At 44.1% G+C, this 22,605-nt stretch overlaps 1 protein-coding gene across 2 annotated transcripts; it reads left to right on the top strand.

The window, feature by feature from the left end:
• Window positions 1-1,459: 1,459 nt before the first annotated feature.
• TBC1D9B (TBC1 domain family member 9B) lies at window positions 1,460-22,602 on the top strand. Of its 2 annotated transcripts, XM_051630954.1 has the most exons (22): window positions 1,460-1,641; window positions 4,681-4,791; window positions 6,745-6,863; window positions 7,905-8,133; window positions 8,771-9,029; window positions 9,658-9,865; window positions 10,000-10,212; window positions 10,375-10,536; window positions 11,128-11,278; window positions 11,681-11,895; window positions 12,641-12,758; window positions 13,493-13,778; window positions 14,444-14,573; window positions 15,730-15,828; window positions 16,504-16,572; window positions 17,674-17,914; window positions 18,282-18,347; window positions 18,502-18,573; window positions 18,980-19,030; window positions 20,095-20,142; window positions 20,575-20,681; window positions 21,577-22,602. In XM_051630954.1, the coding sequence occupies exons 1-22, from the start codon at window positions 1,524-1,526 to the stop codon at window positions 22,267-22,269; spliced, it is 3,765 nt and encodes a 1,254-aa protein (XP_051486914.1). In that variant the 5' UTR covers window positions 1,460-1,523; the 3' UTR covers window positions 22,270-22,602. The 2 variants fall into 2 exon arrangements, with proteins under 2 accessions (XP_051486914.1, XP_051486916.1); XM_051630956.1 differs by lacking the exon at window positions 18,980-19,030.
• Window positions 22,603-22,605: the final 3 nt, after the last annotated feature.

Below are 22,605 nucleotides of genomic sequence, written 5' to 3'. Positions count from 1 at the left end.
GTTTGTGAGCTTGGTGTCTCTCAGAATGCAGGAGGATGAGAGCATTGCTCAGGGACTGCTGTCTCTCCAGAGGTATATGTATCATAGGACAGTGTGAAACAACAGTGTCAAAAGATTCATTTTCACAGAGGCTTTTTCCCACTTTGCTGTAAATACGGCTTTATTTTGCAATACTAGTGCCTTGAAATCCTAGGCTATTAAAGGCCACTTGGTTCAAAGTGGCTGGTGAATACACAGGAGACACTATTCCCCCTTCCCACAGTGTTTGCCACCTGAAGGATGACACACAGCGAGCAGGAACAGAGACAGAAACACAGAGGAGGATCCTTCAGCATCTTCCCCCAGTGCTTGAACCCTTCCCACAGCACATCCAGCCTTCAGAAACCACCGTGCTGCTCCTAAACACGGCCATGCCATCAGGATGAAGGCAGAGCCTTAGAAGCTCAGCCAACTAGTAAATATTTATATTACAGTAGTGTACAAAGGCTCCAGCTGGGATTAGGGCACTGCACTAACACAGAAGATAGATCATCCCAGGGCTAAGCCTAAAGAAAACACGGCATTCCCACCTTCCTGGGAGCTGGGCAATAAGCAAGGAAACGGTCAATGCCAACATTTTCTGCTGTTGTAATGCTTTCAGAGTTTGCAGGGAGACTCTAATGTTTATTGACGCTAGAATAGCAGTTCACTAAATTATTGGGAAGCTGCTTCATCACCAAGAGGCGAGAAGGAACCACATCTCCTGCTCTCCTGTTTGTTGCAAGACCATCCTTAGACTTGATCAGAAGCCCCACGTGAGCTCCAGAGCTGCAAAATGAGGCCCAGAACGGAGCTGGCTGCCAGGCAGGGCATGGGCTGGCTTGATGGGGCAGAGATGCTGGGGCTGTGTGTGTCTTGCAGCACAAAGGGTCAGCGAGTTCCCATCCCTCCAGAGGGGAGATGCAAGGCTCGCCGGGGCGGGAGCGCTGCCCGTGTCCCCAGCTATGTCGGGGCAGCAGTTTGGAGGAGGCTGTAGCTCCCTGCCACTAACTGACAGCACGGAGGGGAGCACTTGAACAACCTATCTCAGCTGATGGCACCTTCAGGGGGGCCCCCGGGGTTGCACGCGCAGATTTCTCATCTGCCTTACTTTTTGAAGACATTTTGCTCTTGCCGTATCTTGAGCCGCCCTGACAAAGGCCCTTCCAGCGGAGGCCGAGTGCCCAGCGAATGCCTCCCGCAGCCCCCCAGGCGCCGCGGGGCAGAGACAGGGCCCTGCAGAGCGGGTGAACCCAGCTGCCCCCAGGCCGGGACGGGGCGGTGGCACCGGGGGGGGGGGCGGTCCCGGCGCGGCGGGGCTCGAACCCGCGGCTCTGCGGGGGCCCTGCCGGGCTAGGGCCGGCCCGCTAGAGGGCGCCGTGGCGGGCGGGGCGGCCCCGTGACCCGTGGCCGCTCCCCCCGGCGCCGCCTCCGCGCCCCGGCCGGGCCCAGCCCAGCCCGGCCCAGCCCGGCCCCGCCAAGCCGAGCCGCGCCGCTCCGCCGCGATGTGGCTGGGGCCCGAGGAGGTGCTGCTGGCCGGCGCGCTGTGGGTGACGGAGCGGGCCAACCCATTCTTCTTGCTTCAGCGCCGGCGGGGACACGGCAAAGGGGGCGGCCTGACGGGTGAGGCGCGGCGGGGCTGAGGGCAGGATCCGGCCCGGGCTGCGCGGGGCAGGAGGGTGCGGGGCTCCTGCCTTCGTGCCGTGTCCCTGGAGGGCCCGGCGTGGCTCCCGGGAGGCGGAGGGGCTGCCCCAGAGCCGCGGGGCTGCAGCTGCCCGCCTGGGTACGGCGGCTGCTGCGGGGCCGGAGCTGAGGGGGACGCAGGCCCCGCCGGGGGGCCAGCCCGTCCCGCCTTCCCACTCGTGTCCTCTCGCGGTGGTGGCCCCGGAGAGCCCCCCCGGCAGCGCCCGGTGGCGGTGGCAGCTGCTCGCGGCACCCGCAGAGGTGTCAAGCATCGCCCCGTCCTGGGGCCCCCTCCTGTCGGGCCCCCTCCTGTCGGGCCCCCTCCTGTCGGGCCCCCTCCTGTCGGGCCCCCTCCTGTCGGGGCCCCTCCTGTCGGGACCCCTCCTGTCGGGACCCCTCCTGTCGGGGCCCTCCCGCGTTCCGAGCCTGCTGCCTCCCGGCCGGGTCCGTGCAGCGCCGGCCCCTGCCGGGGCTGTTTGCGGTCAGGCCTCCCCAGCGGGTGTGCTGCACAGGGAGGCCAGATAACTGTACCGGGGGGGCTGGGATGGTCTCCTTTCCTTGCCAGAATGGTTTCTTTGTCATGCTCCTGCTGCCTTGCATTACTGGGGTGTTTTCCGTTGTATCTTTTATGGGTTTGTTTTGTCAGGAATAAGAAGCTGGAAGTAAGACGTAGTTTTTAATTAGTATCTGAAGGAAAACTGTGCGGTGGTTGGGCCAGGGGTGAAGTTGTGTGGGTGCTGCTCAAGTGAAAACTAGTCCTGTGTGTGTATGGCTGATAGCCCTGGCTGGGGACAGAAACTGTTAGAATATAATGGTATCAACGACAAAAAAATTCCCTCCCTTTTAAACCCCGCCCCCCACGATGTGCAAAAATGCTCACACAATTATGTGGATAATAAAATGTGCTTTTTACATTTGTGAATTGTGCAGAACCAGCTTCATGTGTTAGTCCTGTTAACCAAATATACCAGCTACAGAACTGATAAACATTCTTGGCATATTTCATCTTTACTTGGTGTTCAAAATTTATTTTTAATTACTCTGGTTTATGTAACATCATGCAGTTTTGCATGCATATGTAGGCATATAGTTGTGTTTTAGAATTTCCCAGTTTTTACAAGAAGAAATGACACCTGGTATTATTTAGGAAACATTTAAACTGGTCTGTTCTTAAATGGCTTTAGCTTTGAGAAAGCTTTTTTGACTAGTTTAGCTTTGTGAGAGAGTCTTCCTCGGAGCTCCTGTGTGTTAAAAGCTCCTTAAGGAGCTGTAAAACTGCAAGTTGACATTTTAGGGTTAGAATGTAGGTATTCAGCCAAGCTGGAGAGGTGTTCAGGTTGCGGTTGTACTCAAGTTCTTGAATGCATCTGTTACCAGTCCACGTGTCAATATTTGAGACATTCAGTATTGTTACAGAAAGTATTCAGAGTTACTTTTTAATGTGTATTCTTTCTAAAACTATACCCAAGAAACCTGGAGCCAAAGCTGAGATCCAGCCATGCTGGGTACAAACATATCTATTTTAAGGATCACCAGATGAGCTTGCTGTGGATGGTGCTTTGTTAAATCACAGAATGTTAGGGGTTGAAAAGGACCTCTGGAAGTCAATTGAGTTCACCCCCCCCTGCCAGAGCAGGACCACCACAGAATTTAGGTCAGGTCACACAGAAAAACATCCAGGTGGGTCTTGAAACTCTCTGGAGAAGGACACTCCACAACCTCTCTGGGCAGCCTGTCCCAGGGCTCTGTTACCCTCACAGTAGAGAAGCTTTTCCTCATGTTGAGGTGGAACTTCCTGTGCTCTAGTTTTTATCCATTGCCCCTCATCCTGTCACAGGGCAGGACTGAAAAGAGATTGGCCCCTCCGTCTTGTCACCCACCCTTCAGATATTTATAGACATTAATTAGATCCCCTCTCAGTCTTTTCTTCTCCAGACTAAACAGCCCCAGGTCTCTCAGCCTTTCCTCATAAGGCAGGTGTTCCAGTCCCTTCCTTCATCATCCTCTTAGCTTCTCTTGAAGTATGTTCAGTGGAGAGCTCTTAATCTATTACTTGCTTTTGGATAGCCAAGAGAGAGAAGGAGGAAGCAACAGCATGTTTGATGTCAATTAATGGGATATGGCTGAGAAATTTGCTTAGACTTACCCAGTCCCTAAGGGGGAGAGCAGGGAAATGAACTTGGTCCTCCCAGATAGCAATCCAGAGGAGCACCCATCCTCCCTCCAAGTTCTAATGTTAGAAAACTTTTAGCCATGAGGATGATTCTGTCTTGCAAAATTAGTTTGCATTAAAGGTGCTCATAGTACATTACCCAGAGTAATGGAGAAAAGTGTCATCTTCGAGATTTTATTTATCTACTAAATACATTTAATTGAAACAAATGGATTTGGTTTATGAATTCTCGTGGCTGTCAGCATTTCTTCTGGACGTGCCTGCTTTTTTATTTAAAATCTTTTAGCCTCTTTAGTAACAGATTTTGATAACCTGCCTTTTTTCTTTGTTTAATTAAAGTGCTTCTAGAAGCATCACTGAAACCCGGGAGCACCAGTTTTTCTAGAGCTGCTTGATTCCCTTTTGGATGAGTTCTCTTACCAACTGTTTGCACAGTGATGCTGAGAGCTCTTCTGTGTTTGAGCTTAGTAGGCTTAAAAATCGCTATTAGCAACAGAAACCCCACAGAGGAAAATACATTTCACCTTTATTAGAAAGCTCTGGTGGGAAGGTGGAGGGTTATAATGTTAATTGCCATCTAGTCTTTATCCATGACAGCGGGATTGACTGTGCTTGGTGTGTAGGTAATTTGTGGCAGTGACGGATGCATGTCTGCAGGGTCTCAGCCGAGTGCTGTTGCTCTTCCATCACAGTGTGCATGAGATAAACATTGTAATTTTTCAATAGTGTTGATCCTGTACTTTTGCTTAACCGAGTTCCCTGTTTTGGCATGGCATTGTTTTAACTTCTCTTTCTTTGCCTCCTAGGTCTTCTTGTGGGCACGTTAGACGTGGTTTTGGATTCCAGTGCCAGGGTTGCCCCATACCGTATTCTGCACCAGACTCAGGACTCTCAAGTGTACTGGGCAGTGGCCTGTGGTATGTAGGGATGTGATCCTTGGTGGGGGCTGGATTTGTGTTACTCTGCTGTCTGTTTGGTTCAGAGGGTCAGTTACCCCACATGGGAGTATTCTGTCGGGGCTCAGGAAACATTATAGAGCTTCTGGTGAGGGAGTGGAAGGTGCCAGAAATGCCAAAACTTCTCAGTGTTGTTTTAAGCTGTAGCTTAGGAACTTAAGGGTCTGTAAAAAATTCCATTTCTGCAGGTGTTGTGAATTTTCTTTCTTCCAAGGAGTATCTATTTGCAAGGTCATAGTGAGATTGTTCAGTGAATGAAACCCTGACTATGAGGTTGCAGTGGGGTGATGAGTGTTATGCCAAAATCCACTTACCAGGAGCATGGTACAAGGTGGGAATATGTAAGATCTTTATAGGTGCCAAACACCCTTTGCAGAATCTCTTTACCATCTTGATTCACTTATTTTTTGGTGGTATTTCTGGCTTGCAGTAGACAGATTGATATACTGTATCTGTAGAGTACATTACAATATTTAAAAAAAACAAACATCAAGAATCCTTGGCCTCTTTTACTTGAGAATTGTAACTTCTGTATTAGAATACCATGGTACAACCTTCAAATAGCTGGCGGTGAACTTTGATTAAGGCTTGAAGTGTCCTGGTTGCTAAAGAGAAAATACCATCAGACATATTTGTTAGACCAACTTTGTTTATAGTAAGAAGCTTCACTTCTCACTTTGTGGCTGAGATGTAAAATCTGAGCATGAGGTCATAATTTGCTAAGCCCACAAATGTAGATGTCTTTGTTTTCCCTGTTCCCATTTTCTCCCCAGGCAACCAACACAATGTTCCCCCTTGCAGAGCTACTTAAATTCTGCAAAGAGAGGTTTAGAAATTGCTGTGTTTCACAGAAAACTCCGTTTCCCTGTTGAGGAGGGAGGATGCAGAGAAGAAGAAAAACAAGAAACAAAACAGCAGGCCAGAAACTCCATGGCAAAAAGCAGAATATTTAGTGGCCACATATGATGCAAATCTGAAATTTTATAGTAAATTGACACTCAATGAATGTGTTATTTTTGTACAGTTTCAGGAGTGCTGTAGTTGATAGCCTCTGTATCTCAGTTACTTTTAAGTAAGGCAGGATGGTAAAATGAGGTGACAGAACAACCAAATGCAGTTTGAGAAATTATTATACTGAAGTAAATATATTGTCTTCATCCAAAGAATTGTTTGAATAATATCTGGCTCTCATTTTTCTGTCAGAGTAGGAGTATTGGCATTCACTTGAAGTTATAAAATATATATGGCTCTCTAGTTGAAAAATGTGTGTATTTTATTTACAACTTCCCATGTGTAAATACCAGCGGGTACCGTTCTGGTCACGCACACAGCTTCGACTTTCCGTGCTTTCTTCTGACAACTCTATTTGTAGGAATTGCAGAATTTTGCTCCTTCATGTATGTAATTCTCATGTTTGTCTTAGAAAGACACCAAATATTGAGGCTTGGCTTATTTTAGCAATTTCTCTGCTGTCACTTGGTGAGAGATGCAACTCATGAAACAAAGCAGGACACAGAGACTTTTATTATTGATGGACCTGAGGGATATTTTTCCACAACCAAAGCATCCTATAATTGATCATTTTAGAATACTAGGAATTAAAATAGTGCTTCTTGTCTGGAACATAAGAATTCTTTTTGTCTGGTTAGAAAGCTGGGTTTGGTGTGCACTGGCAAACAGGACTATCTGTTGGTAGTGTGCTGATTATCCTTGGTGGCAGTGGAAACTTTTCATTGGAAACATAATGTTGACGGACATGAAATATCCTCAGTGTGTATACAGTTGGTATGTTTGATTTCCTGAGCACTGTTTGGTAATTATTAGTTTTCTGCTATGGACTTGGAGGAAAAAAGACCTTGATCTGATTTATTTTTTTGCTTTGCCCTTCCCATCATCTTTCACCCCTTCCATTAGGATCATCTCGCAAAGAGATCACAAAGCATTGGGAGTGGCTGGAGAATAACCTACTGCAGACTCTGTCCATCTTTGATAATGAAGAAGATATCACCACCTTTGTCAAGGGCAAAATACATGTAAGTGACATGTTTCCCTGAAGGACTTCCAGATCCTGAGAAGTCACGGGGAGGTGGTTTTAAGAATGTTTTACCCTTGGGAGAGAGGGAGTGAGAACTCCATTGCAAAACTTCTCTCTGCTCCATTTTCAGATGTACATACATTTGGAATTGTCATGGAATGCATGCAGTATTATCAGCATCATGTTACAGTCACAGCACTGGATAAATGTATTTGGGGGGGTTATGAGCAGTAGGTCTCAATGAGCTTAGGATTCCCCCACTAATTAAAATATAATACTTCTTTAAAATCCTTGCTGATTATACCTTTGATACAAAGAGAATGTTTAAGAAGGGTTCATCTAGCAACAAACACAGGAGAGAGAATTCAAGTTTGCAAGCAATGTGCTTGCCCTGCCATGATGGTCTAAAAGGCCTCTAGGTTGTAAAGGAGCTTCCACCACCTTCTGAATCAGACGGATGTCTCTGCTTGTTGTGCAGTTCACACACTTCAGATTCCCAGCCCACAAATTCTCCAGAGTAGAAACTTATAAATACAGTCCTTTACTGAACTGCAGCAGGTTGAGCCTTTTCCTGTACTCCAGTCAGATTCTTTATGGTTTCTTTGTGTGAGAGAGATTGTGGTCAGTTGTTTTTCCTTCTGGTCAGTCAAGATCTCACAGACTGCAGAGTTTTGCCTTTCCTGGCAGCTGATCTTCCTGTTTAAGAAGCATGTTTGCAAGTGGAAGTAGACTTCAGTTCTCCTGCAGGGTGTACAAAGTGTTACCAGGCCAGCTGTGAGAAACTCAGTCAGATGTTAAACATGAATCCTTGCTGCACGTGTTCCAAGTGTAGATCCCAGATCCCAGACTCCCCAGCTGTCTGACTGCTCTTTCTACATGTCTTAACTGTTTCTTTAAAACACAGGGGAAATGATAACTGCTGGGTCATGTTTCTTCTCTCTGTCTTTTGGATTCTTCTGTGACCTTTTGCTGTGTTTGATGTCTGTCAGCAGGCATGTTCCCTTCCATTTCTTCTCTCTCTCTTCCCATATCCTTTCAGGGAATTATTGCTGAGGAGAACAAGAATGAGCAGCCCCAGAGTGAAGAGGATCCAGGTAAATTCAAAGAGGCTGAACTGAAGATGCGGAAGCAGTTTGGGATGCCCGAGGTGGAGAAGCTGGTCAATTATTATTCCTGCAGCTATTGGAAGGGCCGTGTACCCAGGCAGGGTTGGCTGTACCTCACTGTCAATCACCTTTGTTTCTACTCCTTCCTGCTGGGCAAAGAGGGTGAGTTACAAGTCTGCTAGGTGGGACTTTTTTTGCCATTTCCCACAGTCTTTTTGATGCAATTGATCTTCTGTATGAACTTTTTTTTAGAGCTGACAGGTTTTTTGCCATTTAGGAATCCCTTGAGCCATAGCTCAACACATAGATCAGTCCTTGCACTCATAGGCACTTCAGTGATGCTTAGACTGATTACCTGAGTCATTTTTCAAAACATTTCTTAAGTTGCTCAAGTACACCTGAAATTTTACTTCAGCTGGATTAGGGAACCAAGCAATATTTTGACTTTGAGTTTTATTTGGAACGAGCACCAGGACCCAGTATTTACAAAGCTTGAACTCCTGAGTCAAAAGCTGGTTTGCTGGAAAGAATGAAAACTTGAGTAATTGTAATTGAAAGCATTTACTGGATGGGAGATGGTCCTTTTGGAACTGCATTATTTATAGTCTAGTTAATCCCAAAGATTACTTTCAAGTATTTTTGGAGAACTCAGTAAAAGTATAAAGAAAAGAACTGTCCTTGTGTAAGAGGGGGAAAATGCTGCTACACTGAGAGCTCACTTGCTGCTTGAGCTTCATTTCTGATTGCTTGTTGTGTTGCCTCAAATTGTAATCATAGCTTTTTTTAACCTTTTTCCCAGTTACTCTTGTGATCCAGTGGGTGGATGTGACCCAGCTTGAAAAAAATGCTACACTTCTGTTTCCTGAGTGCATCAAAGTAAGCACAAGGGACAATGAACTTTATTTTTCCATGTTTCTCAACATCAACGAGACATTCAAGCTGATGGAGCAGCTGGCTAACATTGCCATGCGGCAGCTACTGGATAATGAGAGCTTCCTACAGGACAAGTCTCTCCCAAAACCCAGGAAGCCTCTTAAGAACATCTCTGCATTAAAAAGGTATATGTTTCCAGCAGTGAGAAGGCAGGTAACAGGGGATTGTAATAATAAATCTGCACTGCTTTGTATCTTCCAGGTGCCACAGGGGTTTTCTCATTCTAGGGGCTGCATTACTTATGTCAGTCATTAGTCCTCTGCCTATTCTTATTTTTTTCTTAATTTCCATCCTAAATTGGTACTGAATTCATACACAGCCTAGTGTCTTTCTCCTGCATGACTAGGCACTGTCAGAGGGAATTGTTAACTAGAAACTTGAAAGTCTTTTTTTTTAAACAAAAGAGGAAGAAGAAAATTACATCAGCCCCTTTGTCTGAAGTTGAAGATTTATAAAAAGTAACAGACATGTTGGAATAAATCCTCCTGCTGGGGTTTCAGAATCTGATGAAAGATTGAAGCTTTGCAGATGCACTTGCATATTGTGTCTTGTATTTCAGGACATACCTTGTCAGTGAAGCATGTCTGAAGGCTGAAAGAGGAGTCAGATAAGGGTGGCATGTCAGTTAGAGAAATGAATACTAAGAATGCATAGTCTGAAGGTTGTGATTGGAATGGACACATAACATTAGTGTTTGGGTGGGTTTTTCAAGTGAGGAAAGATCTCTGGGGACTCCTCTTTACTTTTCCCCAGAGACCTGGATGCTCGAGCCAAAAACGAGTGCTACCGTGCCACCTTCCGGCTGCCCAAGGATGAGTGCCTGGATGGACACACAGACTGCACCTTGTGGACACCATTCAACAAGATGCATATTCCTGGCCAGATGTTTGTTTCCAACAATTACATCTGTTTTGCCAGCAAAGCAGGGGAGGCCTGTCATCTCATCATTCCTCTCAGGGAGGTAGGGATTTTTTAGCTGTGTATTAAGACTGCCTTGCCCTTCCCTGTCTGCTGTTTACTTCAAGCTTTTGTGTGGTGCTTTCTAGGTAATGGAGAATCTGCTAGATCCATATGTCCCTTGTCTTTGTCTTCTAGGTGACAATAGTTGAGAAAGCAGATAGTTCCAGTGTCTTGCCCAGCCCTCTGTCCATCAGCACTAAAAGTAAAATGACCTTCTTCTTTGCCAATCTGAAAGACCGGGATTTCTTAGTACAGAGAATCTCTGACTTCTTGCAGAGAACACCATCCAAGAAACTATGCTGCAGTGACAAGGAATGGAAGTGGAATTTGGCTGATCCTGGTTGCGAGGTACTAAGGAAATAGCTGGGAGAAGCATTTGCCAACTTTTCAGAGAAATGCTCCTTATTGTGTGTTAACAGTGCTGGCTACCAGCAAATGATGTCTGTTTGCTAGACAATTAGCAGAGGAGGGAGGCTGCCTGAGCTCAGTGCTCTGTGTTCTGTTGTTCAGGAGGTTCCAGAGCTGCCTTCCAACAGCCCCCTTGCCATCAGCCCCACGGCTGCTCTCAGCAATCGACCTGTCAGCTTCTCTGCTGGGGAAGTGCCAACAGCCTCACAGGGACTGCTCAAACTCTTCAGAAGAAATTCCGAGGAGCTCTTGGGACCCAAAGGAGTAAATATTATTTTAAACTTAAAACAATGAACTATAGATAGTTTGCAGTAGGTTGCACATTTCCTGTCCTGCTCTAAGACTCTGAAAATGCATTTTATCCCTGGCCAGTCCTGCATTATCACTTCTGTGTCTGTCACAGTGATAGTGCTGCAGAGATGTAACCTGACCCTCAGCTTACTTTATCAGTACTGAGATACCTGAGATAATTGACCAGAAATGGGTATTACTGTGCTTCTGGGATGTAGGTTCATGTCTGTGAAGAACTTTTCTTTAGATCTAGGAAGCAGAGACCATGCTTCCATGGTCTTAGACCATGGTTCTGCTTGCATTTATGTAGAGATTTGCAAGGTGTAATGCCATTGCACAGCCCTTGTTAGTGTTGTAAAGACCTGACTTTAAAGCAAGATCAGAGCTGATCCAGAACAGTGGAGATTAGCATATACCCTCCTCTTCAGCAGGAAGAAGAAAGGTTTTAAATGTTACAGTGCCTTTCTCTTGTGAAGTGTAGCCCTGAGTATAGCCAGAAATCACATGTCCTACAAACAAAAACTGCATTAATTTCCTAAAATGGCCTTATTTCTTCCTGTGAAGGCAAAGGAGAAGATGAAGGAAGAGTCCTGGAACATTCATTTCTTTGAATATGGGCGAGGGATGTGTATGTATCGCACGGCCAAGACTAGGGAGCTGGTGCAAAAAGGAATCCCAGAGAATCTTCGTGGAGAGCTGTGGCTTCTTTTCTCAGGTAAGAGGTTGTGCTGGGTACTTTGACAGCAGGAATAAGCTTTCTGCACATCTCAGATGAAAAGATAAAAAATTTGGCTCATTTCAGAACAAATTAATCACAGGTTAACTCCACCTGACTTACACTTCATGATGGTTTTGCTGCAAATGTGGTGATCACATTCCGGAGATTACTGTCCTTGTGAGCATTATGAGGCTCTTTGTCCTCCTTTGTGTTTCAGTGTTGGTACCTAGATTCTAAACCGATGATTTAACAGTGAATTTGTTACTATACTTTCATACATATTGGTAGTTGATGAGTTCATATCTTGCTGCTTCTCTGCTGCCTGTTCTCTGAAGCTGCGGGTGTAAAATCTGTATTCCAAAGCTCAGGAGATGAAGCAGTGTTTGTTTGTCATTACAGGGGCTTGGAATGAGATGGTGACTCATCCTGGTTACTATGCAGATCTTGTGGAAAAGTCAATGGGAAAGTACAATCTTGCTACAGAGGAAATTGAGAGAGATCTGCACCGTTCTATGCCAGAACATCCTGCCTTCCAGAATGAGCTGGGAATTGCTGCCCTCCGGAGGGTCTTAACAGCTTATGCATTCAGAAATCCAACAATTGGGTACTGTCAGGTAAGAAGGTAGACAGACCTGTTAGTCCTGCATGGTGACTGTGACTGACTTGGGCCTTTTCTGCACTTTTTGTTCAGTTTCAGGCTTTTCCTTTGTGCTGTCCATGTGGTGGTTTGAGAGTAGGAAAGAAGTGGTGACATTGCAAGATATCTGAACTGTCCTTTGGATACAGCATTTAAATAGATTTTGCATATCTGTGTTAGGTCTAATGACAGAGTCTTTTCTTACTAGTTTTCCTGCTGGAGCTTTCCCTAGTTCAGCCAAACTTTTCATTAAAAAAAAACACTTAAATTGAATAAGTGATGATGCTCATGGGCAGTATGTTAAAAATGAAGCCAGTTGCTGGTTAGGGAAGCAACTTGGTGGAAATTCAGATTCATTTTGTGTCTTGCTCTGGTATTAGAGGTTCTCATTCTGTTGTTGCGTTATGACCAAATTGTTACAAAGCTTTGTACAAAAACTTTGAAAATTATACTTAGTCACATTGATTAATGAAAGTGCTTGACAAAAAGTAGTTGTATTATTTGCTGCCTCACAGACAGAGGAGCTGAAACAGGAAGGTAAATTGGCTCAAGAACATCAGTTGGCTCAGATAGCAGTGAAAGCTGGAAATAGATGTGGCTTTTAGGAACAGTTTTGTTGTATTCATGCTTTTTAAGTCTTGCTGGTCTGTAATGACAAAGCTTTCATTAATATCTTCATGTTTCTCTCCTATATCTGCATATTTAACTCTGCTGGCTCCTAGGCCATGAACATTGTTACCTCAGTGCTGTTGCTGTACTGCAATGAGGAGGAGGCTTTCTGGCTTCTGGTGGCTTTATGTGAGCGGATGTTGCCTGATTACTACAACACAAGAGTAGTGGGTGAGTCTTTGTCAGATTCATGCTGGAGCCTGGATTTTCAGCTCCAGTTGGACCAGCATCTCTTGGGAACGTTGTGATGTTCAAAATGAGTTGAATGTGATGTACTTCAAAGATGATGAAGCACAACTCCATCCTCTTTAAAGTTGCAGGTGTGTGGTGGAGACATAGGAAGAGAAACTACAGGCTGCCAAGGCAGTAGTGCCACCTTGTAGTAACAAGGAAGATGAAATCCCTAAAAATTGGTAACTGGGGACCATTAGCACTAAGGAGGCACATCTAGAAGAAAATGACTGGGTTATATTTTACCCAACTGAATTACGTATTAAACCTTTGAATTGGGCTCCCAGGAAATGTTAGTGAAAGCCCTGCTTTATGGGCTTTTAAATGTGTCTGTGTAAATGAGTATAGTTGGATGTAAATGCCATAATATCAGTAGTCCTCCACCTCTCCTTCCAGGGAGAATGCACAGCTCAGTGAGAGGTTCTGTTTCTGCATGCTCTGCTGTGTAGCAGTAGTCTCTGTCTAAATACTTTGTTATTACTGAGAACAGGGAACAAATCTAAATAAAAATGTTAATTTTAGTTCTTATTTTAAGAGGCTTATGGGAAATTAAAGTGGACTTTCACTGTTTTGTCTAATAATTGATCAGCTTGGGTGCAGTAACGCAGTACCAGGGAGTAGTACCGTGATGCCACCGATTTGAGTTCTGCCATTGATTTTGTTTGTTTTCTTAGGTGCATTGGTGGACCAAGGCATCTTTGAAGAACTTACACGAGAGTATCTTCCACAGCTGTCAGAAAAGATGCAAGACCTGGGAGTGATTTCCACCATATCCCTTTCCTGGTTTCTCACTCTCTTCCTCAGTGTCATGCCCTTTGAGAGTGCCGTGGTCATCGTCGACTGCTTCTTCTATGAGGGAATCAAGTTCATCTTGCAGCTGTCATTGGCCATCCTTGATGCCAACATGGAGAAGCTGTTGCAGTGCTGTGATGAAGGTGAAGCCATGACTATTCTGGGCAGGTACCATTCATTGTTCTTATTTATAACTGAAGAGTAAAGGTGCCTTTTAGTCATCATCTCTTTCTACCCAATTCCATGACATAGCAGGTCTCAGCTAACACTCTAGGATGCAACTTGAGCTCCAGAGAGGTTTGCTATTGATTTCTACAGCAGCTGAAATTTTTTACTTAAGCATGGAGGAATCCCATATTTCTGGAATTGTTTGCTTTGCAGCTTAATGCATTCCTGCTTCTCAATTTGGATTTGAACTTTAAAGGGTTATTTCTCTGAAATTCACAGAACAATTCTGATTTACTATTAAAAACTGATCCAGGCAGGAATCACATTCTAGAAACATAAAACTTGATCAAGCAGGTATCTTCCAAGTGTAGTAAATGTAAAATTTTTCTTGTTTGAAATGTGAATCTCTTCTATGTGCAGCAAGATCTTCAGCTTATTACTTGGAGCCCACTTGAAAAAGAACAGCTACCCTCAAAATAGGGTGAACATGACATTTACTTCAAATACATTGAGGGTGGCATTGCTGCTTAGCTGAGAAAATGTAATTTTTCCTACATGTTTAGATTAATGATATAAAAATGTTGGGAATGATGCATTTAGGATATTACTGCCTTTTTTGGACACTAATCCAGGAGTCCTGCATCTGTTCTGCTTTTTCCCCACAGATATTTGGACAACGTAGTTAACAGGCAGAGTGTCTCTCCCCCTATTCCCCACTTGCACGCCTTACTGACAAGTGGAGATGACCCACCCCTTGAGATTGACATTTTTGAACTCATCAAAACATCCTATGAGGTAAGCTTCCAGCTTAGTTTTTACCCAATAGATTTTTCTCTGCTAACACCCAGGTTTATACTTTGTGCAGCCTGAATCTGAAGAGTGTTCATAGCTTGAGGTGCTCAGGGAGTGTAGGCCCAGCCCATTGTTTCTCACATTTTAAATCAGAAGACAATGTTATGGCTATTGTGAATTACAAAGAGTCTCCCCACTACCCATGGAGACCAAAACAAAGACTGCAAGTCAGTAAATGTTACAGACCAGATGTTTCTTCCTGCTTTGCAAAAAAAAATTCCATTCTTGTATGTGATGATAGTACTGAGGAACTGGGGAGGGATATTCAGGGTAAAAAAATTGAGGAATACTGGAGAAACATGGAAGCATCCCAGTTCACATGCACAGGAATCCTGTTCTGGGATCCACATTATAATACTGTGAAGGTGGCAGTGCTGTTGAACCATCTCTGCACTGGTGGAGGAGGACCTCCTTGTTCACACTGAGAACAAACTCGTCAGAAATTTGTATCTGAATGATGGAAAGAACCACAGGTGAGAATTGGTGTTTGACTGTTCTCTGCCACAATGGTGAATGTGGATTCATTTTATCTCCTGCTCTTCATCCTGTCCCCTTCCAGACACTTACAGTCAGGCCACTGTCATTTTGCTGGGCATTTTGTTTGTTTTCTTCAAATCTGCCAACTCTGTTTTTGGTTTCTTTCATAAAAAAGAGTGTCACCAAATTCATCTTACTTGTCTGACCTAGTCTGTAGAAAAGCCTGTTGAGTTTGGTGTCTCTAGCTGAATCTAGCTGAATTTGGGTCCTGTTAAAAGCCAGAGCTGGAAAGAATGACAACCTGTCTATACTCTTACCTCTCACAATACAGGTTCTGTATTTCTGTCAGTCCTGACAGATGCTTTTTCAGCTGTTCTTTAGAAACCTTTGATGTAGGATTTCTCATGAGTTCTGAATTACTTCTGTTGCAGGACAGGGATGAACAGGGAATAGAGCTTAAGTGTTTCCTAAATTTTTGGCTGCTGGTAAAATGCTTCTAAGAGTTTCAGGCCATTTCTGAGGGGATAGACCACTTGTAAAAGAATGTGTAATTGAACAGAGGGTGTTCTTGTGTTCTTTCTTGTGGAGATGATGTTGACCTGGTCTGCTTCCTTTCTTGTAGAAATTTAGTAATTTGAAGGCAGATGACATTGAACAAATGCGTTTTAAACAAAGGCTGAAAGTGATCCAGTCTCTGGAGGACACAGCCAAGAAGAGTGTGGTATGTGACTTCCAGATTGAATGAGCTACCAAATGGCATAGTAATGGAATGTGTTTTCCTGTAAGCAGCTAGAAAGTCTGTTCTGTAGCAGACCCAGTTTTAACTGACTTAAAGAATTGCAATTCATGTGAAAAATGGACCTACTGGCTGGAATAATGGATTTTCGGTTTTCTTCTTCATATGGCTTTGGGTAATCTAATAAAAAGGATTTAAGTGTTTGGGCATGATTGAATGAGATATTTGGCATGGAGGGAGATGAAAATTACTTGTAAAGGCCTTGTAATCATCTCCACTGCCCACTGCTGTCTGTTCTACTGCTTGCCTGAAATCTTTGAGAAAAGTTAGCTGGCATATAATTATTTTCCTGCCATTTAGAGAGCATACAAGTGCTTTGGGAAATCATAGAGAAGGGTTCATGGCCAAAGGGGAGTATCCATATCCAGTGCAATTATCTCCCATGTCTTAGGTGGAGAATCTCTTTCTTTCACTGCTGTTCCCAATGCATCTGAGTCAAAGATACAAAGATAAAAACAGGAGGGAGAGGCAACACAGTCTGCACAGCCAGGTCTGCACGAACAGGAAATAAGAGCAGTAATTTTTTCTAGCTACTCAAAATGTCAGCAGTTCTGCTTTACCAGAAACCGTCTTTCTGACCTGTTTTCTCCCTAATTATAGGTCCGAGCTGTGTCTGGTGACATTGGTTTCTCTATTGAAGAACTAGAAGAGCTGTATGTAGTGTTCAAGGTAAGAAGCTGGCAGAACGTGTTCTGACAGAGAGAACAGATAAGTTGAAAGGGAAGCAATTACTTTGCTTGGGTTCTTAATCCAACCTATCAGAAACAGGTGTGGAATTCTGTTATACATGGTTATATGTGGTGCCAGTGAGACTGGCCCTATTGCTGTCCAACTGATTTTATTTATTTTTTTTCCAAAGATGGCCAAAACACATTTGCAGTACTTGAATGATGCTTATTCAGTGGGAAGGGGTGTCACATAGCACTTGGAATAGGAGCTAGAATTGACTTTACCTGAGTTTTTCTCCTCAAGTTTGCCATTGATGTGCTCTGTTATTGTGACAAAATCATTTAAATTCTTTGCCTTTATTTGTCAATGTATGTATTTTTAAAAGAGTGATCTTACCCAGCTGCAGTTAACAAGTCCCATAAAACTTTGAACAGCTGGGATTGCTGCCTCTGTTCAAACTACCTTCTGGAGATAAAAACAACTTCCAGATTATTTTCTCATGACTGAATTGAGCTCTTTGTCACACTGTGATGACAGGACTAGACAATTTTCCTTCCCAGGAATCACCTAGTAATAAGTTCCCAGTTTGTATCAAACATTTTTGTTACTAACCCCTTGGTCAATAGTTGTACTACTTGGATTGTTTCATTTAATTTTATTGCTATCACCCATGTTTACAAAGTTCTTTATGTGTGATATCTCTGTCTTCTGTGTTGAGAAGTGTTGACAATGACTTCTGCAAACCAATATTGACAATCAGTTTTGCACACTGGCTGTGAACTTAGTGGCACTGTGCTTAGTTATACAACCTGCACGTTCCCTTTGCATTAACACCTCAGTGTCATTTTGTTCAAGCCTGAAATGGCAGATTTTGTATTTTTCACTTAAAATTGTTCTTGGTGCTTTTCGTGTCATCCCTGTCTCCTCCTTAATTTCATACATTTTGTGCTGAAGTAACGCTCGGAATAGCGGGGGAGATGAAGTGTGTCCTGAAATGTCTCTCCTCTGCTTGCTCCGTGCTGTTCCTGACCTCTAACAGTGTCTCCACCTGGATTCCTGTAGTGCAGTACAGTCTGACCTGGGAATCCCTTCCCTCCACAGGCCAAGTACCTGATGAGCTGTTACTGGGGAAACAACCGTGCTGCCGCTGCCCGCCGGGATCAGAGCTTGCCCTACCTGGAGCAGTACCGCATCGACCTGGGGCAGTTCCAGGAGCTGTTCATCACCCTGACCCCCTGGGCCTGTGGGGCCCACACCCCTGTGCTAGCAGCTCGTTTGTTCAGGCTTCTAGATGAGAACAGGGATTCCCTCATTAACTTCAAGGAGTTTGTGACCGGGATGAGTAAGTGGTGTTTTTTGGGAGCTGATGGAATGGTGCAAAAAGTGTTTCTGTCCCTTTCTAAGCAGAGAACTAAAAGGAGGGCGTGGTGTTTGCACTAGCACCAGGGGAGGGTGGCAGCCTTGCAGGAAAGCTCAGGCAGAACAAAAGATGCCTTTTTGCAGCTAGGCAGCCTCCCATTTTGGGGGACAAGAGGTGGCAAGCCAATGAGATGCAGCTTTGCTGTAGGTATCTTTACTGCTTATGCACAGGGGTTTGTGCAGTTAGCATTTTTGCAGGGCATGTGAACTCATTCTGGTTTGAGCCTGTGAGCAGAGGATGGTTCTTTATCCTAACTACTGTTTTCTTAACCATTTTTTTTTCCTTGCAGGTGGGATGTACCACGGTGACCTCACTGAAAAACTCAAAGTACTTTACAAACTGCATCTGCCTCCTGGTGAGTGATTGATTTTTTTTATTGCTACTGTTGAGCGTGGTTTGTTCTAATACGCAATTGAAAAGGGATGCCTCATGAATTTTGCTAATGAAGTGGGTGATAATGCTGTTCAATTAGCTTAGAGTTCCTAATGTTTCCTTCTCTGTAAATACAGCTCTGAATCCAGAGGAGACAGAGTCTGCTTTGGAGGCCACGAGTTATTTCACAGAGGATGTTACAACAGAAGGTAACACCACACTGATGCCTTCACCTGTCAGTTGAGGCAGGAGCTGCAGCACAAATCCATGTGCTGTGAACAATGATTTTTTTGCAAAGCGTGGTCTTGTGGTGGCAGTATTTTAAGATTGCCAGTGTGTTTGAGTTGACTGTCTTTGTTGCATGATGAGAAAGAAGTTTGGAGCTTAAACTGCTCAGTGCCAGGACCCAGCACCCTCTAAAGCACAATTACAGACTGCTGAGGAGCAGCAATGTGCTCTTACCAGCCTGTCTTCCACCATGATGCAGGTTTTTCATGCAAGTCTTATTGTCTCTCTTCTTGTTTTTGTTTCCTTCTCTGTGTCTGTCTATGCCTGGCCTTTTCTTCTGCTCTATCTGGGATATTGTCCGCTCAACTCCTTTTTCTGCTGCTCAAGTATCTCCTTTTGTCTCAGAGCTGGATTTCTGCCTGCACTGTGAGTCTCAAGGTCAGTCCGTGGATCATGTGCATGCAGTGAGCATGGCTATAAAGCTGATCTCATCTCCCAGCAGCAGTGTGCTGGTTTAAGTACCCTGGAGTTGCTGCTGCTCCTCTCTCGTGACACTCCCACTATGAATAAAGTGCTATAAGTAATGAGATACCTTTCAATATATTCTACCTATTAAGTTTCAGTCTTGGTCAAAATAGGTTTTGTCCAGCTTCTTTCAGTGGAGTTTATCTCACTCTGGAAGCTGGCAGGTGGAAAATACACTTGGAGCAGAGTGGGAGGAAGTGCTAGGCTTGCTGGCCTGGGTAGGTGATACCTGTGCCTCCTCCACAGTCCTCTAATTAAAAAGAATAAGGATGCACACCATTGAACTGTAAAGCTGTTAGTAAACTTACTTACTGTATTTCTTAAAATACAGTTTTAGGCATTGTCAAATGGGAGGACAAAGTGTGTCATTTCTGCAAAGTATTTACCAAAATAGAATAATGCCTAAAAAACCCAGGATTAAGTAGTTGTGCTGTTTAGTGGTAGATGGCTGACTGAGTCTGAGCTAAGTTTCCTATAAAGTTCAGTGACAATATAGGGAACCAGAAGTGAAGTTGTGAAGTTAAACTCTGCAGACCACTGCCAGAGTGTCTGCTCAGTCACTCAGTAGTGCTGAGTGTAGATATTAGTTACATATGTGCTCAGTGGTGGTTTGGGTTTTTTCCATTCATTACCTTGCTTTGGATAACTGAATTTCTTTGTCTTTAAGCCATCACACTGCTTAGCTGTCCTTCATATCTGTGTTTCACCCTTTCTGTTAGGAGTCCTGCTCTCTGCCTCAGCTCTGCAACCCACTTTTTCAGTGTGACTCTTCATCCAGTTCATCCCATTGGCTTTTTGCTTCCATCCTGTTCTGTTCACTCCTCCAAATATGATGCAGGAGTGTGAGATCTTAACTTCTATTAAATATATTCTTGTATGATTTTAAATTGTGTGTGAGTTGTCTTATGTGGTCTTCATGTGCTGTATTGCTGAAAATCATCTATTAATCATTCTTTTCTAATGCTATAATTTCGCAGAAACCCAAGAAGAAAAAGGAAGGAGAAATGAGAATGGTCCAGAAAAAGGTAATTACATCATAAACAGACCACATTCTAGTCTTGTCTCATATTATGATCTGTTCATTGTCCTTTCTTGTATCAAGGAGACTTTTCAAAGTGCTCCTCGTGGGCAGAGGTAAAGAAGGAAATAAATCTCTCTTACCCCTTACAGCCCTGACTCTTTTACATACCAAGATCATGACATTTGTAAATCATGTTTGGTAAGCTGTCCACTCAGAGTTCATTTATGAGAAGTCAAGCTGATGCAGCAGTGTTGAAATTTTTGCTCTACTGAACTAGATCAGATAAACCAGCAGAAAACAATGCAGCCCTCCTGGGAGATGCTTTCCTGAACTGTCCATAGAACCTGCTTCCAGCATGATTTTTGCTGGTACAGCTTTCACTTTAAGCTTGAAACCATTAACCACCTGACACTAAGGGCTTGTTCTTGCCTTCCAGAGGAGAAAGGTACCAGTCCACAGGACTATAGATACTACCTAAGAATGTGGGCCAAGGAAAAAGAGTCCAAGAAAGAAACCATTAAAGATCTCCCCAAAATGAGCCAGGTAGGTGTATATGAAGGTTTCCTGTTGGATGACTGACAGCTTAGTGGGGAATTTAGCAGTTTGTGCAGCCATTTGTCAGTAGGCTCACTCCTTGCCTGTAGATTGCAGTTCTGCTCTGGTGAGCTTTAGAAGCCTCTAATTCCACACGTGTTTGTTTAATTCCGTAGTGGACATGGACAAACTGCTGTGTTTCCATCAATCAAATGTATTTGACTGTCTGCCTCCCAGTTTTTCCTGTAAGAACTGCAATTTGTTTTCCCTCCAGAGCAGTATGTTTCAAATACACCATCAGTCATAGAAACTTGTTTGGCTCTTTTGGTTTTTCATTGCCTTGAGTTACAGCTGCTTGGTGGAAAGTGGATAATGTGGCTACAGGGAAGAGTCTGATGACTGGTGTGATCATTTCTGTCTCTAACTTACTTGATGGGTGCTATTTAAAACCATTTGGAAATGCTTAGAAGCTGACCACAAGAGAGCAGCAGGACAGAAGTTTTCTGGAGGTTTTCTCAGATGTGAATATGTGACCATCTGTCAGAAACACCTCCCCACACACCACTCTGAAGTGGCTGTGTCTCAATGTAGCTGCTACAGCAGAGAGAGGAGTTTGCCTGCATTGGACTGTTCTGAATCAGTAGAATACTTGCTGCTTACTTGGTGGGAAGGCAGGTAAACAAGGAGTCAGTCAAGATGGTACCTGTTGCTTCAGCTCAAGGAGCATCCAGACAATGCTCTTAGTCCTTAGAGAGTCCTGTGAGGAGCAGAGAGTTGGACTCAACGATACTTATGGGTTCCTTCCAGCTTGAGATATTTTATGATTCTATAATCTACCACTGTCAACTTTTTTCAGCCTGAAGTATGATTTTTTTTTTTTTTTTTGGTCTTGTGTCTTTTACAGGAACAGTTCATAGAGTTATGCAAGACCCTGTACAACATGTTCAGTGAGGACCCAGTGGAGCAGGAGCTGTACCATGCCATTGCCACTGTAGCCAGTCTCCTTCTGCGAATTGGGGAGGTTGGGAAAAAATTCTCCAACAGGCCCATGAGGAAGTCTGAGGACTGCAAAGGAAACAACAGCCAAGACCCTGTGAGCGAAGAGGAGTCACCGACATCTGAGCAGAGTCAGAATTCAGCAGTGGAGCAGCAACCCCAAGCTGACCAGAAGGAGAAGACCTGCGGAGATGCTCAACCTGAAAAAACACAGCAGGAGAACCAAACTCTAGGAGATGGGTCAGGGGAAGGACAAGGCTCTCCTTTACAGCTGCTATCAGATGATGAAACCAAAGATGATATGTCCATGTCTTCCTACTCCATGGTCAGCACAGGCTCCCTGCAGTGTGAAGACATCGCAGATGACACGGTCCTGGTTGGTTGTGAAGGCAGTAGCTCAGCTGCCAGGTATGGTAGTACCATTGATAGTGATTGGTCTATTTCCTTTGAGCAGATCTTGGCTTCCATGCTGACAGAAACAGCCCTTGTAAACTACTTTGAGAAAAAAGTCAACATTCTCCAGAAGATCAAAGATCAGAAGAAAGTAGAGAGGCAGTTCAGCTCATCCAGTGACTATGAACTTTCCTCTGTGTCAGGGTGAACTCAAGAAAGCAGGAACTGTCTTTGGAAGACAAAACGGGGAGATAATGTGGCAGATGGCTGGATGGCTTGGTATTTTGTGTTTGGGTTTTTTTTTTTGTTTAATCCAAGACCAGTAACTACACAATTGCAATAGATTCCAGTCGATAAGGGGCTTCTGACAGTGACTGTTTTGTGTAGGTGCTTTCTTTGGCTACTCTGGCTGACAGAATTAGATTTACATTCTCAAGAGCCATTAGAACCTAATAGCCCCTGACATATAGAATTACCACCATAAATTATGCATGTCTGCCTTTTGCTATCCTTTATTTTAATGAAGTTTTATTTCAGATGATAC

This window comes from Apus apus, chromosome 13 (assembly GCF_020740795.1).
Source record: "Apus apus isolate bApuApu2 chromosome 13, bApuApu2.pri.cur, whole genome shotgun sequence".
Lineage (NCBI taxonomy): Eukaryota > Metazoa > Chordata > Aves > Apodiformes > Apodidae > Apus > Apus apus.
This window is presented reverse-complemented; position numbering and strand designations above follow the sequence as displayed.

Bases quoted from the DNA above. Each gene is read 5' to 3' on its own strand.
- TBC1D9B (XM_051630954.1), top strand. From the start codon at position 1,524: ATGTGGCTGGGGCCCGAGGAGGTGCTGCTGGCCGGCGCGCTGTGGGTG. The intron at 11,896-12,640 runs GTAAGAAGGTAG...GCTGGCTCCTAG, and splicing joins CAACAATTGGGTACTGTCAG to GCCATGAACATTGTTACCTC. The intron at 18,348-18,501 runs GTGAGTGATTGA...CTGTAAATACAG, and splicing joins CAAACTGCATCTGCCTCCTG to CTCTGAATCCAGAGGAGACA.